We start from the raw sequence: 14,351 nt of genomic DNA, 5'->3' as shown, positions 1-14,351 counted from the left end.
AAGTTCCAGATGATATCTTCCTATAAATAGATAGAATTTTAATAGAATTGGTGATAATGCCAAGTTCAAGGCTTAACACCACAACCTACAATACATTTTGGCTAGGTGGTGGTCTTTTGCAAAAGTACACTTAAAAGTACACTATTGTATTCCTGCGGTCTAAAATTTCATTGTAAAACCTACTTTGCCTATATGACATATTATTCATTAAAAATAGCTCTTTTGCTTCCTATCTTACTTTAACAATTCACTAAAGAGCAGTCTTAGTGCACATAGATTCTTCATGCTGTGTCTCTATATGGTATAATTTTATTTCTGGAACTAAGGCCTCAACACTCAGCTGTCTAAAGGTTCTGCTCCTATTGGCAGTTTTGATTAGTTTAGAACAGCATTGGGCATTATCATCACATAGCCATTTCACTCATTCTGACACCAATAGCATTAGAAAAAATTTTAAAATATGAAGGACCAACAAATCCCCCAAACAAGAATCTCTGTGATCCTTTGGCCACTCTCATTTCTCTTTTATTCATACAATAGATAATGGACCCGGGTTGGGAACAGCCCTTAGTTTGATACAACAAAGCCATACACACCTGTCTAGACTTGGAGACATTGTGCCTGCTCCATTTGAGTAAAGCGATGCCACTAGCATATTGCATTTATAATTAATACAGACCATACATTTTTTCACTCTATTTCGACCACTAAATATTATCCTTTTGACATCCAAATGATCTCAAATTAAAGTTGCTAATGCCTAAGTTTGCAAAAACAACAATTGCATCCTCGAAAATAAACTGACAGTTTTGCAATTACTTGTTAAAGTTTATAATAATTTGTATTATAGAGCTGAATAGGATGGGTGTGTGGTGTGGGTGAGAGAGATGGGGTGTGTTGATTGAGGAGAGGGATGGGTGTGTGTTGTGTGGTGGTATATGGAGGTGTAGTATGGGGGGTAGATGGAGATGGCAGTATGTTATGGGTGGGATCGGAACTTCTTTGCTTACTGTACCAGTTTATCTATAGCAGTTTTAATACAGTTTTAATTCAAACTTAATACGAAGTTTTGAAATCCAGAAATCAGGTAAAAGAGCTGATAACAAAGTTACTATATCATAAGTTGTACACATGGTTGCAAAAAAAATTGCCACAAGCACAGCAAGTTTGTATTACTTTTCAGCCAATTTCAGGTATAGTTTATTAATTGCTAGTAATTATATAGTGCTTTTCATATGGTTTTAAATTTGCTTGCTGCAGTGCTGAATCATCATGCCAAGTTTGGTTGAAATCTATAAAATGGTATTGAAGGTATAAATACTTTAAAAAATTGACTCACTGCCATTTTGTTTCAAGATGGCAGTTGAAATGTTTGCTGTGCCTAAACCATCCCAGATAGAGGTAGAACAAATTCTAAAAGTTTCATAACAATCGATCAAATAGCAGAGGCAGTGAGTGTCCAAACATTTCAATCAGCCACCATTTGTTTTCCAAGGTGGCAGTCGGAATTTTCACTCTGCCTAAAACCATCCCAGATGGAGGTAGAACAAATCTTGAAGCTTTCATAATAATCAAATGGCATAGAAGCAGTGACTGTATGAACATTGATTGGCCACTATTTTGTTAAATTGTCACTATGACTAAAACCATCCCAAATAGAGGTGCAACAAATCATGAAAGTTTCATACCAATTGGATCTATGGATTTCAAGTCTATGAAGGACATAGAATCATAGAATAGCAGAGTTGGAAGGGGCCTACAAGGCCATCGAGTCCAACCCCCTGCTCAATGCAGGAATCCACCCTACAGCATCCCTGACAGATGCTTGTCCAGCTGCCTCTTGAAGGCCTCTAGTGTGGGAGAGCCCACAACCTCCCTAGGTAACTGCCTCCCTAGGCAACCTCCCTAGGTAACATTCAGACACTTCCATGAGAGGATTACTGATTACCCCACCCCAAACTGTTGAAAATTGGTTGAGTTCAGTGACAACTGTAACAAAGATTAGTATATTTACTGTTCATACGAATTGCTTTTGCTTTGCTGATCTACCTGGCCCTCTCTTCTCTTTGTGTGTGTGTGTGAGTGTGCGTGCGCACATGTGTGTGTATAATCACACTCCAAAGGCTATGTGTGTGTGTCCTGTAGTTTGTGTGTGTGGGGGGGGGGGTTGCTTATCTCCTTTCATGTCATATCACAAACTGCTTATGAAACTATTCTGTTTCAAAGGAGGTTTGACATGCAACATGGGGGTTGCTGTTCAATAAAAATAAGATAAACCACCTTTGTGCTCATAGAACTATTTGCACAGTGCCTGGATCCACAGCTGTTACCTTACAGAAGTCATCCTCAATCTTGTATTCTTCAGATGTTACGGCCAATGGCCAGGAAACTTTGGAATTGCAGTTTAAAACATCTGGAAAGCACCAGGTTGGGGAAGGCTGTCTTACTGTATACTTGTCAATAATTCTAGACAATTGACAGTTAATGCTCTTGTAGTTAATGGTACCATTAAAAGGATGAATCAGTACCAGAGATATTTAAAATCTGTTTTTGCGAGTCAAGCGTTTTTCCCAGTGAAAAAGTATTCAGCACTGATTAGCTTGTTGTGACTATATAAAGTGTGGTTTTTCAAATGTGGTCATAATGGCTGCATATGGCAACTGGAGAGCATCAATGGCCTGGTTCAGACAACACACTAAACCATGCTGCTTAACTACAAAATGGTTTAGGGAATGCATTCCCTTAACTATTTTGTGGTTAGGCAACATGATTTAGCATGTTGTCTGAACCAGGCCAGTGTGTCCACTAAGTTGTAAAGTGGAAGGTAGGAGGACAGTGCTGCGAAGGGAAAGGGGCAATGAATGCTGACTGCAGGAAGGCTAAGTGAGTAGGAACAGAAAACCATTGGTTGCTGGGGGTGGGGCTACACTTGTCCATGCTCAGGCCCTTTGAGACTAGAGCTGGAGCGGGTGTGCATCCCTTACCACTGGTCTCTTTTCTATATAAGTCAATAGAGCAATATTTGTTCCAATGGGAAGGAAAGGATCAGCAGTCAGGAGAACCATTGATGAGGAGGCTATATTGTGGTTGCACCTGTGGCCATAGTTAAAGCTCAGTTTGAGACCCACTGAATGAACCTGACTGTGGCCTTTTTGTATGTAAACTGTTTCCCTGTCACTACTTCCTGCAGTGGTACAGTGGAGCAACGTAGATGGAGCCAATACTAAGGTTTCTACCTATTCAGATATCATTCTCTTTCCAAGGGCTCATCTACACCAAGCTGGATATTCCACTATGAAAGTGGTATATAAAAGGCAGGAGCCACACGACTGCTTCATCGTGATGTTGAAGTGCCCTGCAGGATCTACACTACTGCCTTATAGTGGTACTGAAGTGCACTGACAACTGTTGGGGCCCGTGACACATCTACACCAAGCAGGATATAACACTATGAAAGTGGTATGAAAGTGGTCTATGGTCTGTGTCAATGGGCCCCAACAGTTGTCAGTGTACTTCAATACCGTAATAAAGCAGTCGTGTGGCTCCTGCCTTTTATATACCACTTTCATAGTGGAATATCCTGCTTGGTGTAGATGAGCCCGTAGCTAGGCATCATTCTGTCATTGGCCCACACAAATGTTTCTGAGATGTACAAGCTTCTGGGTGTCATGGGAAGACGCAAAGGAGAAGAAACTCCAGTGCCCACTAAGCAGAGGGTGAACTAGGCCTGTGTGAGTTCACATGTGGGGTGCTGTAAAAGTGGGACCCACCTGTAAAAGAGGCTTGGAACACCTTTGCAATGATATAGAATTAAGATGTGATGTGTATAAAATTATTGTAGGTGGGACAAAAAGCATGACTCTCTTTAGCCAAGATATACTATTAACTTTATTAAACAGTTTTGAAACCTCAACTGCGATGTAAGATTTTCAGTGAGTTGATTAGTCAATGAGTAGGATGACAGATCTACTGATGACTTGGCACAACGGGGAACATTTATTGTCAGTCTGCTAAGCAACTTCTTTGGAGCAGTCTTACATGTCTGTCTGAATCTTGTAGACTTGATTATTATTGATGGCCTCCAGCAAATCCAAGTATATAAGCAAACAAGTTGAAATGGCAGTTTTGTGCATAAAGAAATGTCGCTGCAGAAAAGTCTGAAAGGCAAGATTACACTGAGAGGGGTGGGTGAGACATAGTCATTTGCCAAGTGTTTTAGCTTACAAGAGCTGTTTGGTTGTACGAAGAGTTGCTATAGGAATAAGTAGTGCATACATTTTACTTCTCAGGTCCTCTGGTGGTCTGGTTGTGCTGACTGGATATACTTTGTTACAGGTGAGCTGTGTGAGGAGAAGCTGGATTTCTGTGCCCAAGACCTGAACCCCTGTCAGCATGACTCAAAGTGCATCCTGACGCCCAAAGGATACAAGTAAGCCCTGTATCCTTATAGTCCACTTTGTGTTTTTAATCACTGCTTTGTTCTCCTGAATGGCTGCGGGCTTTGTTTTCATTGGGGTGAATTGTGCTGTCAGTCTTCATTCACAGGAGTTGTGATCACAGAATAATGGCTCAATACGTTTTTCCTTTGGTTCGCATGGAGCCCCATGTAATAACATGAGGATTCTCTGTTCAGTGACCAGTTTCCTAGCAGTGAGGATTAACTACAGACAATGAAGAACGGAGAGTTTTTATCCTGTGTAACAATCCACACAAAATCCTTTCAGTTTCTTGGACTAGGAAGTGAATAATTACATTAAATTAAAGCTGGATTATAAAGCTGCAATTACAAGATGGGTTATTAGCAAGACACATTGAAACCCATTATACAAGAATGAGGTTCATCACCAGGAAAGCTAATCTTTAATTAAATTGACATCCTTATTATCATTAATTAGTATGCACTTGAAAAGTAGTTTTTCATGGACTTTTGGGAAAGCTGCTGTTCTGATCTGCACCTGCTTTGTTTACTTCGTTTTGTTATGCCAAAATTACATTAGGCCACTTGTGAGTTGTCATTTAAACATTGGTTTCTCTTTTAAATTGCTAACCTTCCTTTGTTAATCCATGCAAACCTACACCTATGAAGTGGAGCCAGTCTTTTGAGAAGCATGGTTCCTCCTCGTTCATTTTCTCACTGATTTGTTCCCTTTCTTTGAGTCATTAGAGATGGCTACAACTGGAGTGGGAAATCAGAAGTGGGGACACTGGTGCTAAAGCAATAGAACAGGCTTCTACAGCAACCCGAACAAAGCCCACCAGTAGCCATGTATGCAAGCCAATACTGGGCTTTGATAAACCTGTTTTTGTAGGTTGCCTGGGGCTGTCAAAACAAGGGGTATCGTCAACCACATGGTTAGGGACCTGCATTTGTCTTGCTGGGCCAATTCATGGTGCACCTCAACAAAGAGAAATTTATTGGAAGAATGGAGGATGGGTAATGTGTTACAGCTGATAAAAGTAGGAAGGAATTTCACTAATGATCAGATAAGCCAGTTTTGTGGAAAGCACATTGGTCACTTGCCACATTGCATTTTTATTCATGGGGAATGCACCCGCAAGCGATGCCCTAATTGAAATCTTTAACTTGTTTAGGATTTATACCTGCATAACAGAAATGCTGAGCCAGGCCTTGGTTCTCATATAATTGTGTCAGACTCATCAGTAACTTATAATTGCTTCCTGTATTACAGTCTTTCGTATTTTAGCAATGTTACAGGTAAAGCACAATACTCAGGAATTCGCCAGAGACTCAGAGAGGATTCCTTAACCACCTTCTTTGAGAGAAGGAGCTGTCTTACCCTCCCAGACCAGCACTGCTGATTATTATTTCAGAAAATTTACCACTACTCAATAAATATCCAGGATTATGAAAGAATTTTTTAACACAAAATCACAGTGAAATAAATAACCTCTTATAAATTAAGGATAACTCACTTACTCACATATCTTCTTGGTCAAACAGTAGACTGTTCTTCTTCGGGAGCTTTTAAAACTAGGGCCTTTTCTTTTGGGGCCCCCTGGGGCCTGTACATTTAGCAGCAGAAATGGCTCCTTGCAAGGACACAGAAAATGGCAGCATGAATAAGCAACTCTGGAGACCATTATCACCTCTGGAGAGCCGGTGTGGTATAGTGGCTAAAGTGTCGGACTGGGAGTGGGGCGATCCGGGTTCTAGGCCCCACTCGGCCAAGGAAACCGACTGGGTGACTTTGGGCCAGTCACAGACTCTCAGCCCAACCCACCTCACAGGGTTGTTGTTGTGAGGATAAAATGGAGAGGAGGAGGATGCATGCTGCCTTGGGTTCCTTGGAAGAAAAAAGGCAGGATATAAATGCAAGCAGCAGCATCATTAGAAGGCACAATTCTCTCCCTCTCTTTTTCTCTCCCTCCCTCTCAAGCAAGCAATCCTAGGGTATCATTAAAGAAATATTGTTCCATATATAGCGAGGCTGTATCAAGAAAGACTTTAGGAAAGCCAGATTTCAGAATATTAACTTCTAAGTTATACTTTAAAAAAGGCTAACAGTTTGGTTTCCCACCCTCACAGTGTAATAACAACAGCATAAATAATGTACATATTTATAGAAGTTGAATTAATGCTGCAGCTACTATTTTTCCTAGTAGCAGCGAGTTCCACAACAAAACTAGCTTTCTTCAAGATATGGATATCTAATCCCACTTTGGAAATTATTAAATTCTGCCACAGACATTAGGAGGTCCGTAGAATAAAATGGGTCAGTGGGTGGGGAAACCACATTTTAAGAAGGGCATTATGAACTGAGCACATCCAGAGAAGAATGACCAGGGTGGTATGGGGTCTGGAAACCAATTCCTTTGAGGAAGAGCTGCTTAAATGTCTAGCTTGGAGAAGAGAAGATATTAAGCGGAGACACAATCATGAACTTCAAGTATCTGAAAGGTTGTCATGCAGAAGATGGCGCAACCTTGCTCTCTGTTGCTCTAGAGGGCAGGAGTAGAACCAATAGGTGGAAATTGCAGGGAAGCAGATTTTGGCTAAAAATTCGCTCTTGTTCCCGGGCAGCTGAACGCCTTTGGCGTAAGACCAGGGACCGGGCAGACTTTGTCCATTACAAATTTGTACTTTCCTCTTTCTCTTCTGCCATCTCACTGGCCAAACAGCAGTACTACTCAACGCTGATCCAGTCAAATGCTAGGCATCCTCAGCGGCTCTTTGCGTCCTTCAATTCTCTTCTGAAGCCTAATCCGCCATCTCTCCCCGCCTCTCTGTCTGCTAACAACTTTGCCTCTTTTTTCAATGCTAAAATCCAAACTATCCGCTCTGATCTGGCCAGCTCTGCTCCTCTTCCAGTTCCTGTTCCTCATCTGTCAGCTCCTCCTGCAAATTTCTCTGCGTTTCCTTCGGTCTCTGCGGATGAACTGTCTACAATACTGCGCTCTTCGAAGCCTTCCACTTGTTCTCGTGATCCGATTCCTTCTCGCGTCTTTATTAATCTTATTCCTGCTATCCTCCCTTCCTTGCTACATATTATTAATCTTTCTCTGTCCTCTGGTTCATTTCCTTCTGCTTTTAAACATGCTACAGTCTCTCCCATTCTCAAGAAACCTACTCTTGATAGGCTATCTCTGTCTAACTACCGACCTGTCTCTTTGTTGCCGTTTGTTTCAAAGATCCTGGAGCGTGCGGTCTACTCTCGCTGTCTTGACTTTCTTTGTAGTAACTCTGCTTTGGATCCATTTCAATCTGGATTCCGTCCTCTGCATTCCACCGAAACAGCCCTTACTAAGATCACCAATGATCTCCTTACTGCCAAGTCTAAAGGCCATTATTCCGTTCTTATTCTCCTTGATCTAACTGCAGCCTTTGACACGGTTGATCATGATCTTCTCTTAGATTCCCTTCATGACCTTGGATTTTGTGGCTCTGTCTATAACTGGTTTGCCTCCTATCTAGCGGGTCGCTCTTTCAGCGTGTTGACTAATGGCAGCTCGTCTTCCTCCTTTCCCCTTTCAGTAGGGGTTCCGCAAGGCTCGGTGCTTGGCCCGTTGTTGTTTTCCTTATACATGTTGCCCTTGGGCAAGCTTATTCAATCTCATGGTCTCCAATATCATCTGTACGCCGATGATACACAACTATATCTGTCATCTCCGGAACTTTCTCCTGATGTTCACGATCGTATCTCGGCATGTCTTTCAGATATCTCAGCTTGGCTGCTTCATCGTCGCTTGAAGCTTAACATGGCAAAGACTGAATTGCTTGTTTTTCCTCCTAAACCTTCTCCTCATCTCTCATTCTCTCTTACTGTCAATGATGTTACGCTTACTCCGGTCAAGGAAGCTCGTAGCCTTGGCTTTATCTTCGACTCCTCGCTCTCCTTTATTCCTCATATTGAGGCAGTAGCTAAATCTTGTCGATTTTTCCTGTATAATATTGCCAGGATTCGATCATTTTTGTCTGTCTCTTCTGCCAAGACGCTTGTTCATGCACTGGTTATTTCACGGTTGGACTACTGCAACCTTCTTCTCTCTGGCCTTCCTTCTTCTCACATCAGCCCGTTGGTTTCTGTTCACCACTCTGCCGCAAAGATCATCTTCTTAGCACGCCGCTCCGACCATGTTACTCCGCTTCTGAAATCTCTTCATTGGCTTCCAATTCACTTCAGAATCCAATATAAACTTCTCCTGTTAACCTTCAAAGCTTTTCACGGTCTAGCTCCTTCCTATCTCTCCTCTCTCATCTCACACTATTGCCCCGCTCGTGCTCTTCGCTCCTCTGATGCCATGTTTCTCGCCTGCCCAAGGGCCTCTACTTCCCTTGCTCGGCTTCGTCCATTTTCGTCTGCTGCCCCTTACGCCTGGAACGCTCTTCCAGAACATTTGAGAACTACAAGTTCAACCACAGCTTTTAAAGCTCAACTAAAAACTTTTCTTTTTCCTAAAGCTTTTAAAACTTGATGTTGTGCAGACTTCTACTGTTACTTTCTACTGTTAGTTTTTCCCTACCCTGTGCCTGCTTACCCTTCCCTGTACCTGTTGGCATTCTCTTCCCCTCCTTATTGTTTTACTATGATTTTATTAGATTGTAAGCCTATGCGGCAGAGTCTTGCTATTTACTGTTTTACTCTGTACAGCACCATGTACATTGATGGTGCTATATAAATAAATAATAATAATAATAATAATAATAAAATTAGGAGAAACTTTCTAACAGTGAGAACTGTTCAGCAGTGAAAACTGTTCATCTCTCTGGAGGAAAAGAGGAAGTAAAGTAGAGGCCCTGGCAATGTGGGGTAGGCACCAGAGTGGACCAAAAATTGTACTACAAAAGGTTCAGGAGGAATCAATCAGATCCCAGGTTATTCTCAGAGTGAGAACATGCCAGCTTGAGGGATACCCACGCAGAAAGACTACCTGCCTGAACTCCAAGGTAGTTATACGATTCAAAACAAAGAGCTTGATAGCTTTGAGGCTGGACCCAAGATGGGTTAAAGCAAAGGGACAATGGTTTGGTTCTGGCAACTGAACAGAACGTTTCAGGACTGGATCATTTTTCCCATCGGGACTTTTCATTGGCCAGTTCAAAAGAACCCACATGGATTAGTTCACTTGCAGTGAACAGTCTTCTTTAATCAAAGAGGAAACATTCTGTGTCTCTTGTGGCTCTGCGGTGGTTCCATAGCTTTCACAACATTCCTGGTAGTTTTCAGGCTGTGCCTTCTGGAAAAAAAAATGGATTCTTGAGTCAAGGTATCGGGATAATACCAATTAAATCTACAGCACACAGTCCACATATCAGAGAGCCAGCTCCTGTGTAACACAGCCCTAGTAGTCCAATTCTAGACTGGCCTCATTGCTATGCTTCTAGAAGGAGAAAATATTGTTTTTGACAGTCCCGTCTCCCCTGTCCCCACACAGACTGAACTTTTTCTGAGGAACTGACAAATTTGGTAAAATAATCTTGACATTTACTCTAAAGAAATGTAGAGTTAAAACTTCATAGGTAACAGAGCTAAACCTCTTGTCTCATTTTTTCATCTTTGTTCGATGGTAAAATGTGTTTCTGCTCATGCTAATTTGATGTAAAATGTACTCTTGGTTCAGTCACTATTTTCAAGTAAAAATGTATAACTCCAAAGCAAAAAATCTTGGAATATTTGTCTGGCTCTCTCCAAGTGAGGTTCATATATTTGCTAATTTTGAAAAAAGTATGTGTGTACTCCAGTTGAAAGGAGAGGTGTCAGAATGATTCATGGGAGCCCTCAAGATGTACAGTCTTAATATGTGATATAATATCATATAATCAGACAGAGAAGCAAACAAGAAAAAGCCTAGAAATATTAAATTGTGGTCTCTCATGCAAAGCAAGGTCTTCAGTCAATAATACTAGCTTTCAACACTAAGATCTAAAGTATTTTATTTAAAGTGCAGTGCAACGCATCTCAGAATTTCAAGATATTCTTTTCCCTGAACACTGCTTACACTTTGTAGTAATTTGAAATGACACCAGTCATAGAATCATAAAATAGCAGAGTTGGAAGGGGCCTACAAGGCCATCGAGTCCAACCCCCTGCTCAATGCAGGAATCCACTCTAAAGCATCCCTGACAGATGGTTGTCCAGCTGCCTCTTGAAGGCCTCTAGGGTGGGAGAGCCCACAACCTCCTTAGGTAACTGATTCCATTGTCGTACTGCTCTAACAGTCAGGAAGTTTTTCCTGATGTCCAGCTGGAATCTGGCTTCCTTTAATTTGAGCCCATTATTCCATCTTTTCTCTCTTTCTTGAGCCTGCTGCTTAGGAGTTAGGAATTGCATTTACCTTGTATTTTTCCATTCTATAGATGCAATTGCACACCTGGCTACGTAGGAGAACACTGTGATATGGACTATGATGACTGCCAGGACAACAAATGTAAAAATGGAGCACAGTGTACTGATGCAGTGAATGGCTACACATGCAAATGCCCTGAAGGGTACAGGTGAGAGCCATTTAGGACATGACAGAGTATCTGTTATCTCATGGGTGAGAGAAACGTGTTTGATGTAATTGTATCTCCCTTTGCATCTAGTGGACTGTTCTGTGAGTTCTCTCCCCCAATGGTCTTGCCTCGCACCAGCCCATGTGATAACTATGAGTGTCAAAATGGAGCCCAGTGCATCATCAAAGCCAATGAGCCCATCTGTCAGTGCTTGTCAGGTTACCAGGGTGATAGATGTGAAAAGCTGGTCAGCATAAACTTTGTGAACAAAGAGTCCTACTTGCAAATTCCTTCGGCAAAGAGTCGCCCTCAGACCAATATCACTCTCCAGGTAAAGTGGCTTATTTTCATGCTTTATAATAAGCTAATCATGAAATATCTAGTTAGTGTGAATCTCTCCTGTACCCTAATAAAAAGTGTTGGTTTTTTAAAATGAGCCTGATCATGATTCTGACATCATTTGGGTCAGGGTTAGACAACCTGTGCCCTCTCAATATTTTGGACTGCAACGCAACTCCTACTAACCCTCGTCAGCAAGGCCAATGGTCTAGGATTGTGGGAACTGTAGTCCAAAATGTTGCCTACCCCTGGTTTAGCAAAAACAAAAAGAAATAAGGAGGAGCCCTCACTGAAAGAATGAAAAGAAAGGGAAAGGATCCACCAACACTCCTGAAGTTAAGTGCGCTACGTCTGGGAAGCCCAGCGTGTTGTACACATACCAAAAGCCTCAATATGATTTATCCAAGTCAGCAGTCATATAATAAATATCAATAGACATTTGGCAAACATTTAATAAACATATAACAAAGTTACTGGTGATTAACAAGTACAAAAACATGTCATAGACATGAGAGAATATAAACAAGGGAGAACGCATAAATGTAGTATTAAACGATGATTCCGGACTGTATACACTGTTTCCACCTTTGTGGGTAATACGTTTTCAGTTTACAAAGTTAAGAATTCACCACAACATAAACATATAGGCTTGGTATAATGGCTGCGAGTTCTAACCCCCGTGGTAGACTGTTGGCTTCCTGAAGAAAAATGTTGGACTCTGTGTCCAAAAGTATATGGAGTGGATTTCTAATCTGTAATTAACAGCTTCTAGAGATAGTGTAAGTCTAAACTGACGAGGAGAAGGCCAAATTTAGGACATATGTTCCATGTCACTTACCATATACAGTGTTTAGGGCCAAACCATATGTTTGGCAACAAACATGGATCAACCACTGTCCCACCCTAAAGCAGGAAGAACATATTCAGGGCAGAAGGGGCAAGGGGTGGTGGTCTAACCCTTTCCTCAACAGCTGCTTTTCTCCAGCAACTCCCTCACCCTAGCTGTTTTTTTCCCTGCTGGATTTCCCAAATAATTTTTTTATTATTATTTATCATTGCATTTATATCTCGCCTTTTTTCCTCCAAGGAACCCAAGGCGGCGTACATAATCCTCCTCCTCCTCCTCCTCCTCCTCCTCCTCTCCATTTTTATCCTCGCAACAACAACCCTGTGAGGTGGGTTGGGCTGAGAGTGCATGACTGGCCCAAAATCACCCAGTGGGTTTCCATGGCCGAGTGGGGACTAGAACCCGGATCTCCCAACTCCCAGTCCAACACTTTAGCCACTACACCTCACTGGCTCACTGTGTTTGCCACAACAACGGGGGATAATTGGCTGAATAAGAAAGTTCAGGACAAAAGCAGTGGATGTGAGGAAGGGTTATGCTTTTCAGGAAGCCACTTTGTGGCAAACCCAAGATCTGTATGGTGGCCCTGGCACAGTGGCACTCATGGTTGGCACTGCATTGAAGCAGGGCAAAGGCTTATCTAATGTTTGGAGAAATTGTCACATAAAACTGCAATTCACTAATCGTCACATAGTGAGAAGAATTTTTATGAGCTGAGCAATGCAATTTTTTTAAGAAACGAAATAATACTTATTATTGTTTTAAATGGATATTGCTGTTTTTATGCCTTTAAATTTTTGATTATTTGTTTTTAATGTTCACTGTTTTGTACACCAACCAGAGAGCTTTGGCTATGGTGCGGTACATAAATGTAATAAATAAATATAAATAAATAAATGTTATGGGTGATTGGTTGGCTGTAGTGAATAGCTTGCTTTACAGTGAAGCCGTTTAATTTCATTGTCTTCTAACAACAAATGGTTTGTGACAAGATTGCCACAGATGAAGACAGTGGAATCCTGCTGTACAAAGGTGACAGGGATCATATAGCAGTGGAACTGTACCGTGGAAGGGTGAGAGTCAGCTATGATTCAGGATCATATCCAGCATCTGCCATTTACAGGTGAGCCTAGAAATGATAAACCACATTTTAAAGAGATTCTATTATTTGAGGTGCCTGATTTTTTCCCCTCTAAATAGCAGGATGTTTTATTTCAAAATATAGCTTTCAAATTTTTGAGATTGAAATTTCACAAGACACTGTACTTTCCAGGGGAAATGGTCAATAATAGGAAAAAATTATAGTCAGGGATGGGCAACCTCTTTCAGTCTGAGGGCCAGATTCAGTTTCAGAGAAGTTCTTGGGAGATGCATTCCAGTGGTGGGTGGGGCCAAGGCAAAAGGGGCGGACCTAAAAATGCCAGTATATTGTAGCTTAGAGCTCTTACAGCCAGTGTCTAAGCCTTAGGAGAGGCATTTCAACCTTTTAGAGTGGGGGAAAGACTGCAAAAAAGCCAGAAAACCACCATATGATCGATGGTTGTAGCAAAGAGGATGTACAGCACCATGTACATTGATGGTGCTATATAAATAAATAAATAATAATAATAATAATAATAATAATAATAATGTCGCCAGGGGAAGGGAACATGGTCTTCTGGGGAACCCCAGAGGGCTGAATATGGACCACAGGTGGACCAGACCTGGCCCCAGGTCCTGAGTTTAGGACCTTTCAATAAATGTTCTCATACCTACTCAGGCAATACTAATACTGGACCATGTTAAAGCAGCCATAACATGAAGGGCTGTTTCAGCTGTGAAAAATGTCATTATCTGCCAAAAACCACCTTTGTGCTTAAGGATAAATCAAATGCTACAAAAGGCAACACCCAGAAACCACTGTGTGAACAGTTCAGCGTTTCCCAGGACTTAGTACCTATGCTCTTAGAATCACCGGGCCGGATCACATGAACCATGTGTGGAGGGGAAATCACCAGAAGTCCATTTCTACACGCACACAGTTGTGCAGCAGTTCAAATGCGAGCAAAATTCTCCTAAGCCAGGCTTAGAGGTGAGATTTGTAAAAGCCCACTCCAGTGATGAGGCAAGCTTTACAAGGCCCTGATTTATTCGCCAGCTTGCGGCAGCTTGCTCAGCATCACCCAGGGAGACTTTGGGGAGTCCCTGGTGAGCCTTGAGGATGGTTGTCTT

The 14,351-nt window shown here is 41.8% G+C and overlaps 1 protein-coding gene across 3 annotated transcripts in view; it reads left to right on the top strand.

Annotated features, from left to right (window-relative positions):
- The window catches only part of SLIT2 (slit guidance ligand 2), a 317,811-nt gene that overhangs the window by 290,452 nt on the left and 13,008 nt on the right, over positions 1-14,351 (top strand). For all 3 annotated transcript variants that reach the window (XM_063135275.1, XM_063135274.1, XM_063135273.1), the window contains 4 exons: positions 4,336-4,429; positions 10,817-10,954; positions 11,045-11,285; positions 13,133-13,263. In XM_063135275.1, the coding sequence (XP_062991345.1) occupies positions 4,336-4,429; positions 10,817-10,954; positions 11,045-11,285; positions 13,133-13,263 (604 nt within the window). The remainder of the gene's footprint in view (positions 1-4,335; positions 4,430-10,816; positions 10,955-11,044; positions 11,286-13,132; positions 13,264-14,351) is intronic.

Source organism: Elgaria multicarinata, chromosome 10 (genome assembly GCF_023053635.1).
Source record: "Elgaria multicarinata webbii isolate HBS135686 ecotype San Diego chromosome 10, rElgMul1.1.pri, whole genome shotgun sequence".
NCBI classification, from domain to species: domain Eukaryota; kingdom Metazoa; phylum Chordata; class Lepidosauria; order Squamata; family Anguidae; genus Elgaria; species Elgaria multicarinata.
Note: the sequence above shows the minus strand (reverse complement) of the source record. Positions and strands in the feature narration are given on the sequence as shown.